Source organism: Varanus komodoensis, unplaced genomic scaffold (assembly GCF_004798865.1).
Source record: "Varanus komodoensis strain SLA01 unplaced genomic scaffold, ASM479886v1 scaffold48, whole genome shotgun sequence".
NCBI lineage: Eukaryota > Metazoa > Chordata > Lepidosauria > Squamata > Varanidae > Varanus > Varanus komodoensis.
In genome coordinates this window covers 3,256,621-3,267,799 of record NW_025336059.1, presented here as the reverse complement: position 1 = coordinate 3,267,799, position 11,179 = coordinate 3,256,621, and the positions used below count along the sequence as shown (strand labels likewise).

The 11,179-nt window shown below is 49.4% G+C and overlaps 1 protein-coding gene across 5 annotated transcripts in view; it reads left to right on the top strand.

The window, feature by feature from the left end:
* Positions 1–6,783: 6,783 nt before the first annotated feature.
* The window catches only part of CASZ1 (castor zinc finger 1), a 115,621-nt gene continuing 111,225 nt past the window's right edge, over positions 6,784–11,179 (top strand). For 4 of the 5 annotated variants that reach the window (XM_044445270.1, XM_044445266.1, XM_044445269.1 and 1 more), the window contains exon 1: positions 6,784–6,963. In XM_044445270.1, the coding sequence (XP_044301205.1) occupies positions 6,915–6,963 (49 nt within the window). In that variant the 5' untranslated portion in view covers positions 6,784–6,914. Of the gene's footprint in view, positions 6,964–7,630; positions 7,649–11,179 lie in introns of those variants that run through there. The other variant, XM_044445267.1, reaches the window with a different exon arrangement.

Genomic DNA, 11,179 nt, shown 5'->3' with positions numbered 1-11,179 from the left:
TCATTAGATAGTTTAACGATTACTTCTGTTTGCTTTGCAACTTGCCTGGAATCCTAGGAATGAGGCAGTGCATTAATTTTTTTAAAATAAATACAGCATACAGAAAGTTTGGGGTTAGTGGCAGCCAGTTGGTGTGAGGAAGGAACAAGGCCTGAACCTTGCCAGTTTTAGGAGTGCTTTAGGAGTGCCTTGTTCCTTGTGCCTTGCTTATGAATCCACCATACCTCCATAACAATAATATTGATTAATCATTAATAATTATCCTTTTTTCTTGCAGTGTCTCTAAACATTTAAGCAATTAAAAGCAGCCGACACCCCATGAACCAATGCTGCCCTTCCTGGTGCGTGGGATAGGGGGCAGGGGCCATGAATAAGGGTGGGGTGGCCCTCTGGACTGGCCAGCCAGTTGTTTTGCAGAGGCTCAGGCAAGACTAGGCAACCTGGTGTTCCGCAGATGTTTAGAGCACAGTTTGTGTCATCTGAGTCCACTGGACCATGCTGGCTCCAGTCCTAGGGAGCTGTAGAACCAAAGCTTCTTGAAGTTTCCAAGTTGCCCACATGTTGGGACTTCTTGTAGCAGTCCCAGGACTCTGCTGGTTGCAGCTGTCGAGCCAGGGCCAGGAGTTAGGGCCTGGAAGCAGAGCCAAGAGTCACGACCAGATAGTGTCAGGGAACACCGTGGTTGCCCAGGCACGCTGGAGGAGAACTAGTGGCCAAGCTCGGGCCAGTCCAGCAGCTGGGAACCTTTCACCATCCAGGAAGATGCTTCAGCTTATAGCCCTGATGTCTTGTCACATGGGACAGACATCAACTTGAACTGTCTTTCCTTTTACTGGGGGCGAGGGGGAGCAGGATTGTGTGTGTGCATTTGCACGCAACTGCTAGTATGGACTTCTTTTCCTCTGCCAAGCTCCCTCTCTCCGTGTGACTGTATATATGCATTGTGCAGGGGGGGAAGGTTATTATTTTATAAAAGAAGGAAAGAATGTGAGGGAGAGTTCCTAGGTGTGTTGGGTAAATAGATCTAAGCCTCTCTCTTTAAAACAAACGGACAGATTATTTACCTGATTAAATAGGTATTTTGTGCAGGTTGGGGGTTATTTTATTTTTTTTCTTTAAACATCCTGTACTTGGTTGGGTGGATTTCTGCAAGGGCAGGTCTCTCCTCCTGACGGTGGGGAGGAACAGCAGCGCCAACCAGTGAAAGAGCTGCCTGCCAAAAAATCTTGGGGGAATTCCTTTGTGTCAGGATACCGTAGTGAGAGATTCTTGGTCTTCAAGAGGTAGGTCGTGCTAGCGCCGTGCCTGCTGCCACTTTCAAGCCCTTCCCCTTCTCCCTTTTGGGAAAGGGGGGTTTTTTGGGGGAGAAAGGGGGAGAGGCTGGAGAAACAATGGTGGGGTGGGCAGATGTGACATGCATGAAGATTTGGCCATGTGGTAAAAATTATCAGTCCACCACCCACTGAAGACACTTCAGTGTCTTATCTTTTAGACTGAGACCTAGGAGAGGTCACATGTGAGGAGTTATTGGGGGAAAGGCCTCAGTGCAAGTCATCTCTTTATAGCCTAATTTTTCCATCTGTAAAGAAGTGGAAAATGCTGGCTCAGCCTGCCTCCTACAGAGAAATTTCTGTCAACACAGAGCAAGACTAAGATTCTAGCCCCTATTTTTCTGTAGGAAGAAAGACTGAGTTCTTCCACCTGGGTGTAATGTGTGTTCACTTCAGATTGCCATAATTTATTCTGTGCTTATTCTTCACAGAAGAGCCAGAGCTGGCTTTCAAGCACAGATCCACAGTCTTGTGACCTTAAGGACTAGAAACTTTTAAGAAGGAAAGGAAGTTGAGATTCTCAGCACATTGTATGCTATGCTCATTGCCAGCTCCTCCATTTGTGGGCTACAATTGTGAGTAATACGCAGCTGTATTTCTGAAAGATTTTTCAGTTGACTGTTGTCTATGTGATCAATATTAATATACCACAAACAGGACCTGCAGCAAAATGTTGCAGTGAACTGTTTCCGTTCAGGTTCTAGCAGCCATCCCTTTCCTTGTGCACCAGGCATGTCCACAACCATCAGAGGAAAGGTCCTGCACACTCAGCGTTCCTTATACTCTAAAACTCCGTCCACTAACTGGGTGCGGAAGACAGATAGGTGGTACCTCTAGGAACTTCCCACCTTGCTTTCCTCAAATGGATGCAACATACTTCGCAAGGTTCTCCTCAGTCGCAGCTTGGTTTTTCTTCCAGTGTGTCTCTGCCCGTGTACTTGCTGCTGTGGATTCCACTGCTGCAGCCTCTTGGGCAGACATCCCTGTGCAAAGCAGATTGGCTCTGTACCGTGTGCCCCTCATCCTGGAGTCTCTAGCATGGCCCCAAGAAGAGCCAAGGTGCCAATCTTTGGGGCTGTGAAATTGAAGAATAAGAAGGAGAAGTAGAATTGTAGTAGTAGTGTTTAGCAATAGTGAGTAAAGAAGAGGGCCTTCCCTGGAGATCACCTCCCCACATCTTTCCAGTTCAGACCATCTGGTTCCAACAGTGTCCTCTTTCTGGTACCAAGTTAAGATTGTCCTCTGCTCCCAGGCATCTGAGGGGGCTTCGTTTTAAGGTACAGTACTGTGATTGGCTGGGACATGCTGGGAACTGGAGGGCTTTTCCTGCCTAAACATGCATAGGATTGTACCCTTACTGGATCCTGACATTTCTAAGTGTTTTTAAGGGTTTTTTTATTATTTTAACTTCTGCTGTAAGCTATCATGAAACTTTTTAAAAGCTAGGCAACTCATTCCTAATGATAATGACATCCTAATGAGGATGCTGAAGATGGTTCACTGAAGAATGGTAAAGTAGGCTTGACATAACAGACAAAATTGATTGACTTTGTGCCCATTGGGGGCCCAGCCTCTGGAATTCCTTGCCACAAGACGTTGCGGCTTTCTGCCACATGGGGGGCTTTTAAGAGAGCGTAGATGAATGGCCCAGGGTTGGTCCCTGTGTCAGTGGTGGGGATTAGCCACCAGCGCTAAGAGTAGGCCTGTTCTTATCATGTCCTCGGAAAAGAACAGCAGGGAAGGGCTCCTACCTGCCTGAGCCGCTGTGACATAGCCTGGGGGGGGTCCTAGTGCCACAGGTTCAGGCATACCTGTGCCGCTGGGTGATTTTGGGGGCAACCTGACTCTTAGCCTCACCTGCACCACAGGGCTGTTGTGTGGAGGAAATGGGGGAAGAGAATTACATACGGCTCCTTGACGAGAAAGGCATGAATGTAGCACAGTACATAAATGAATATACCCAGTTTGTCGGCTTTCCGAGCGCACCTGGCTGGCCGTTGCAGGCGACATGATGCCGGACTAGTTCGGCAGTGTTTAGCCTGAGACCCGTGGAGGAGCCGCTGCTGCTCTCTCCCCAGTGCTCCTTCTAATCCAGAACGGGACATAACAGCAGGATGCAGGCAGTGCAGGACTCAGCCGCTCTCCTTGCTGCTGGCAAGCCCTTCTGCGAGGCACATGCAGCTTCACGGGCACAACATGCGCTGCCCAAAACCCAATGCCGAGAAAGGCAAAGGTGGGAGAAGTGTGCCCCGCAGCTGTGGCCGTGCCTACGGATCGCACCTGGTTCTCGGAGGGCCCCCGGGAGGCAGTTTGGCCCCGTACTGACTTTTGGGCCTGCGTGCCTGGATTGAATGGTATTGTGGCCTGATCCCACACAGGAGGCCTGGCTTTCCTGCAACATTGCATCGCTAGCTCTTGAGCATAACCGCCCTGGATTTTTGTCTTTCTGGGAAAATCGGGTGGAAACCTGGCAAAGCAGGGCTCGTGTCCTTTTGCTTGGTGCGGGAACAGTTGAAGTTTCTTGAGAAAGCTCACCCAGTGAAAACCACAGTGGACAGGGGTGCAGCTGCCAGCTGCATGCGAAGCCGGGTGTTTGACCAGATCTAAAATGGGGCAATAGCTTTGGCATCATTTGTCACCCAGCCAGTTGAATTTTTTTGTGTTCTTGGATAAAACAGTGAAGCTAATGATAAAAGCAGAAAGGCTCCCTCCCTCTCCTTTCTCTCCCAAAAAAGTGGGGGCTAAAAAAACACTTGTCTGCTTTTAGAGCAAAACCACCTCACAAACATGACTTGTACTTCTTGTTTTTAAAGAAAATCTCTGTTGAGTGATCCCTTAATAAACGAAATATTAAAGATCCATTACTGGTGTTTGCTCGCTTCACCTGCACGTCAGGGTTTAATTCCATTCTTGTTTACACTGATGTGAATATGGAGGCAAACTCTTCAGGAGTTGCCACCTTTAGTTTTGGCTGGATCTGGGCATACCTGGTTTCAAAATCTCAGGTGAAGTCAAGTTTCTGGACTGTGCAACCTGACTGCTGCTGGGATTTGAAGGCATGGGGTTCATGTCATGAATGTAAAGGAGGAATGGTCTTCTAGTCAAGACAGCTGTATTTTACCTCCGGGATCAGAGTTGGCAAGTCCTTCAGTACCAGTTGTTAGGCGACCTGAGAGGGTGGGAACCTTTTTGCTCATGCCCTGGTTATCGGTTCCTGGACACATCTGGCTGCCCAGTGACTTCTGGGCAGCTCAGATCCAGCAGGTCTGTTTGTTCTTCATGTGCGTAAGACTAATTCCAGGTTGAGATTTCTGAAGTTCTTTAGGTATGATGCTCTCCATGGGAAAGCTACCTTCTCACCGCCATTGTCATCAGCTGCTTTTACCCCCCCCCCCCCCCCCCTCCCCCCCCCCCCTTTTCCCCCCCCCCCCCCCGGGTCACTGCTACCACTTGTTAGCTTGAGAACCAGTGGGTACTCGGCCATGGCATCTCCTGCCCCCACCCCCAACAGAGCAAGAGGCAAGGGACAAGCCGGCTGCCGTGGAAAAGCGGAGGAGCAGCTCTGGGGGCTCTTGTCCGTTGGCCCGTCTCAGGTGTGGGCCCCCGGCAGGCGCTTGACCGTGCCTGCCTTTGACTCTGGCCCTGCTTAAGGAGATACCTATGGGCAATACTTTTAATAAGCAATTCCAGTGGCAAACGAAATATGTTTTAATGCTATGGAAACTGAGAAAATATACATATGGATTGTGGATTTGTTGCAGATGTAAATGGTAAAATGGAAGAGAAAGGTTGTGAGACCATTAAATATGTCTGAAAACAGACGCTTCTATGGGGATCTGTTTGAGAAATCTGGAAGGAATTGAAGTCCTGGTTATTAGAACTGGGAGAAGAAACTGAACCCAAAGAGTGTAATCTGAAAGGCCTTTTCCCACATGCAGTGTTTCAAATGGCCCCTCAGCCGTTCACCCACGATGAGTGAGAAACTCTTCTTCCCCCAGGTGACCAGCAGGACAGACTTCAAAAAGCATTTACGTTGAGGTTGCTCTGAGGGGTGGGTAGTCAAGCTAGTGAAAATATGGAGGACTAACTTGCAAAGTGGTTATAATAGGCAGTCTCGTTAGCAGAGATGGTGTTTGCCCAGGAGAGGAGAGCACACAGCTTCCGAAGAAGTTCCTTTCCTTTCCTTTCCTTTCCTTTCCTTTCCTTTCCTTTCCTTTCCTCCATTTCTATACTGCCCAACAGTCGCAGTTCTCTGGGCGGTTAACAACAATTAAAGAATTATGATCGAACATTGCAGTAGGCATTAATTATGCTGCTCTTCAGCACTTTTATGCTACTGTTTGCTGCTTTTTAAAAAGCAATTGCTATCTGAGTGCTCTTTTGTAGAAACCTTACGAAAGAAATGCGCACAACCTTAGCTGCCTCTAAATTATCATCATCAGGCAGTAAATCAGCACATATGGCAAGACAGAAGGGTTTTTGTCTCTGTCACTAAGTTGTCTACAACCTATTTCAATCAGATTCCAGTTGGCAGTTGTAATCAAAGTGAATCTTGGAGCGGGTGGGCACTGCGTACACGTCCCGTTTTTCCAGCGGTTAACTTTTGAGTTACTAATGCAACCCCCCAGGCCCCCGTTGCTGAAACTGTGAGCAAACAGTGAGGGACTCGCATGTGCTGTGGACAAGTAATGGGCCCGCATTTATCTCGGGGCCAGTCGCTGCTGTGGCGTGGCAAGCTTAACTGAAAGTTTTTATTTAAGCCCTGGTCTGTTGTTGAAGGTGGTTTTAATTGGCTGGCGCTCTTTATTCCTTTTATGGTTGCACTTTTAATTGTGTCTTTCATTTATTTGCTTTTATGCTGGGTTTTAATTCAGACTTCGTTGTTAATCTGCATTTTATCATCAGCTGCCCCAGGCACTCGGTTTTGGGGGGGGGCTGAAATGCAGGGGTGCGCACACATTTACTAAATAAGCCAATCAATCCATATATCCAGATGGAGCCCCTTCCAAAATCCAGATGTTCGGGATGCCGGGTCAAGGTGGGCAGCCTGAGCGGCCGCTTCTGCCTTCCCCACTTCCAGGGCTGCGCTGCGCGGCGCTGCGCTGCGCTTGCTGCGCGCGGTTCATGCCGGGCTCGCTGCCCGGCTTTCCCGCCTCTGTCTCCTGCCCCGCGCTGGGGAAGACCTGCCCGGGCAGCCCGGGAGAGCGGCCGGGGCCGGGGCCGGGCGCGAGAGTTGCGGCGCCTTCTCCCGGGCAGCGCCGCTCCCGCGCCGCGTCCGCCCTGCTCGGCGGCGGCGAGGCTGTGCGCCGCGCGCGCTGGCAGAGGGCTCCCGGCTCGCCTTCACCTGCCTCCCAGCCACTAGGGGAGGCCTGCCCGGGCAGGGGGCGGGGCCACGGCCGGGGCGCGCCTGCCAATCACCTTCACTCCTGACAGCCGGCCGCTCCCCCTTCCTCCTCCCGCCGCTGAACGCGCCGGTGCCCGAGTGGATTCCCAGGGTGGACCGTCGGCGCAATGACATCAGTATTTTGAACCAACTTGTTATTCGGGGAGCAATCAGTTGCAATTAGGTATTAATTAAGTATTATGAAAGTTGATTATTTAAGTGAATTCGGCTTTCGTCTCTCCGACTATGGTAAGTACAGCACAATTGCGCTTTTCCTGGTCTGGGCTTTTTCTGTCTGTCTTTCTTGCTTCTACTTGTCATAAAAAGAGAAAAGAAAAGGGAAAAGTCAAGGGCGTGGGGGAAGCCAACCCTTGACCCTTTCTCTTCTGCATTTTGCTCTGTTTTCCTTTTCCGTCATCAGCGTGTGCGTTTCTCTCTCTCTCTCTCTCTCTCTCTCTCTGTCTCTCTCTCTCTCTCCCCCTCCACCTTTCTTTTTCCTGCGAGCGCCTCTCCGCCGTGGACCGACCGATGGGGCTCGGTTGTCTATAAATAGTTTCCCTTTTAGTTTAATAAAACTACCAAGCACAGCTGATTGGTTTCATGTTTCGCACTGACTTCGCGATTGTTGGGTGTGCGTTTTGTTTGTTTTTTGTTTTGTTTTGTTCCGTTCTGTTTTCTCTTCCCTTTAAAAAGAAAAGAGCGAGCGATGGATCCCCCCCCCCCCCGTATTTAAGGAAACTTTTTTTGGTGTGCGTGTCTCCAAGTGAGGAAAAAGTTGCAAACGTGCATTGCAGTGCGGACGGGGGGGGGGAGTTTGGTGAGAGTGAAGGGGCTTGTCACTCAGATGAGTCGAAAGCGGGGTTGTTGCTAAGTCGTGAAGTATGTTAACTTCGGAAAGGCTTTAAAAAGATCTTCCGAAGGAGACGGCAACGAGGTCAGCCAGGGCTGCTGCTGGTTTTTCTGGGGGTGGGGGGGACGCTGTCAGGTGCAAAGGTACAAAGACTGTTTCGCTTTTCTTTTGCTTGTTTTACGGAAGTTGCTCCCTTCCTCCTCCTCCTCCTCCTCCCCCCCTCCCCCCTCCCTTCTCCCCCAGCTTTTGGGGAAGGCTACAAAGAGGAGATTTTGCTCGTTTAAGAGGGTCTCCCTCTTAACAGATTTCCGAGGATCTGTTCATGATGTTGCTGATGAGGTGGCGTGTCAGGCCCCACAGCGTGTGGGGAGCATACAAAAAATGAAAAGAGGAAGTTTATTACGTGGATTTTATTATGATTGTGCATTTGCCTTTTGTTTTTTCTTTTGCTCTGTGTGTTTTTCTCCCTTCTCAATATTGTTTTTCATCCTGCCCCCTTCCATTCTTTTCGCCCTCTTCCTGTAGGCTTTCCCCATCCTGGCCGTAAAGGTTGCCTGTCAGGTTCCCGGCATGGTGTCTACATGGAGAGGAATTTTAATTTATGTGGGACAAGCTGGTGACAGACGAGGAGGTCACTCATGACACTTAATGAGCCTCTTCTCACACCTTGGCCGGATTGTTTCCCGTCCTTTCCATGTGAGATTTATGGGGGTGGCGTGTCCCATGCGATCTCCAGCTCCCCCTCCCTACTTTTGCTTATAGAGTGGATAATGGCCTATGCCGGGGCAAGGGGGCTTCTGCAGGCTGTGCAAGTCACAACAGAGCCCGGACTGGGAAGGGTTGCTGCCTTTTTGGGGTTCCCACAGCCCAGTCCTGCTTTAGGGTCGTCGCGGGGGCATGGAGAATGCGTGGCCTGGCCCCTGGCTCAGCATTGGCGAAATCGTTCAGGCCTTGAGAAATCACCTCCCGGTGTCACCCTGATCCGTGTTTGTGACTTTTTGGAAATTGGTTATATGATTGGGATCACCTCTCACATGCACTTCCTGGAACGTGCAGGCGAGTTTGGCAAGGGCCCAGTCTTCTGGCCCACACCAGCCTTCCGAGGTCAGATTTGTGCCGTGCAACGCAGAATTTCCACCCTACTGTTTGGTGTGAGTGCTTCTCTGAATCCAGACTCACAGACATAGTTTGTGCCCTTGCTCACTGTTGCTAACATGATACCTGGATGTTACCTCTCTCTAACCTCTCCTGTGAGTACAGAAGGCAAGTTGACAAGCATTAAGAAGAAACTAACCTGTAGTATGTGAGCTCAGTTACATTGTACCCTAGTTAAAACTACTACCACCTTTCTTTCTTTCTTTCTTTCTTTCTTTCTGTCTCTCTCTCTCTCTCTCTCTCTCTCTCTCTCTCTCTCTCTCTCTCTCTCACACACACACACACACACACACACACACACACACTTTAAAAACTAGTAACAGGACTTCTTCGTGCCCCAAACCAGCCTATGCTGGATGATCCAACATGTTTGAGATCATTACTGTGGTATTTATTTCATAAGGCGTAAGATTGTAATAAAATGGTTGATGATTGACTGGCCTCAACTTTGCACCTGTTATTTTGGTTTAAAAGAATGAAAGAGTGTGTGCGTGCTTCCTTTATGTTATTTTCTTTAATTATTGGTGTATTATGCCAGGTATTAAAAGCATCAGGAAGGGTTTTAATGTGCTTTGTTTTGAAATGTTGGTTCTGGAATCATCCAGTCTTGGGTGTGTTATTGTTCTTTATTAGGTCAAGGGCCTCTGCGTAGGCTTGATATGTACTTGTTAAGGATGTGGCAGAGTTGTTGTTGTTGTTTTGTGTGCGTGTATGTGTGTACACGCACATGCTTTTGTGTTGTTTCTCCTTAGGAGCTTGGAAATTCTAATCAGAAAGGGAGAAGTATGATTTTCTTTCCTGAGCCGAGTTTGATGCTCTTATGGAAAAATCTGATCATTACAAAGCAGAATGATGTCGTGCCACATTTGCAGCCTGCTCCGGCCTGCTTGCGGGGCCTTTGCATTTCATTGGCATTGAAACGGTTTGGGGAATCAGTGCCCCCTGCTGATGGGGTCTGTAGCTCTGCCTCCATGAAACTCACCTCCCCCCGCCCCAGACAGTTAGCAGACCCTTCTCTTGGACCGTCGCTGTGATTTTCACTCTTCAGCATTTAACGGTGGGCAGAGAATGCTGGGCACCCAGACATCAGCGGCAGGAAAGCATGTGGGCCTCCCACAGGGTCCACTAGAAACATTGGTCTCCTACTCTCCTGTGGGGAGGCCCCAGACATTGGCTGAGCCGTGGAAACGGGGGCCCAGGAACTGTGGGCAGGTCAGCAGTGTGGGTGGACCTGCCTGTGGTGTCCCAGGGCCAGTGGCCGGCTCTGCTAGCGCCCGTATCTCTCCTCATCACCTGCCAGTCTTCCGAGTCACTGTGGCACAGGCTCTCTCAATTCCCTTTGAGCCATACCTGAAAAGGCACCAGGTGGGCGAAGAAGAGGTCAGGCGGGCTGTGGATGTGGCAGCGTGCTGCTCTGCGGGTAGGCCTCGAGCATGCGCGACTGCTTAACCCGGATGTACGCTCACAGCCTAGTCTAGGTGCCCACAAAAGTTACTAGCCTGCCATTTTTGGTTGTGTTTTGTTTTGTCCTTTTACCAGCCAGCATAGAAACTCTTCTGTCGTTGCTACGTGCCACCAAGTTGCCTTAGCGAGCTGTTTAAAAAAATATCCTCGTGCCGAGCAAAGGCTTGAAGAGACCTGTTCCTCCTCTTCCAGCCCACTTACTCACTTCGAAGGAGTAGCTTGTCACCCATGGTGACCACTCAGGTTGCTAAATACAGGGAGGTGTCACCATTCTCTTAAGCAGGCTGCCGTGGCATTTGGAAGCTTTCAGTGAGCACTCCCCCCCCCTTTTTTTTTATAAACTTTCCCCACAAGGCTGACTTTTTCTTTAATTGGTGGTGTTTATTTTTAAATGTATTTGTTTGGGACATTTATGTTCCACTTTTCTTCATTTTGGGATTCAGGATAGCATGGGTCAGGTTCTCCAGTGATCACCCCTCTGGGCGCGAACCCGACCTGTTTGGCCACATCATGCGCCTTCAGACTCTGTTTCCCTCTCTGTGGTGGTTGGAGACACTCTAGTACAGGGTGGATTCGGCTTGTCTCTGCTAACATGCATAGGCAATACACAGAGGCCAAATAGTGACCGGATTCAGACAACACAGTAATCCTCGATCAAGATCAAACTTGATTTATTTAACAGTGGAGGACAGCCCATATTCAACCTTTGAATGGGGGTTATCTGGTTGTCTGAACCCAGTCAAAGCCTATCCCTTCTTTTTATGTTTTCAAGCTGTTAACTCAGCCATTTCCAACATGATGCCTTCCGGCAGGTCTGGTGGGGGTTGCAGGCCAACACATCTGGGGGGCTCCAGATTGGACTGGCGGAGTTAATGTATCAAGAAATCAAAATGACAGCTTGGGAAGGGTGGTTGTTTGTGCTCATTCTGCAATCAGTTCTGTGGTTTTCTTGCAAAATTCGGCTTCTATTTGAAAGGCATGTTCTGGATCTTAGTG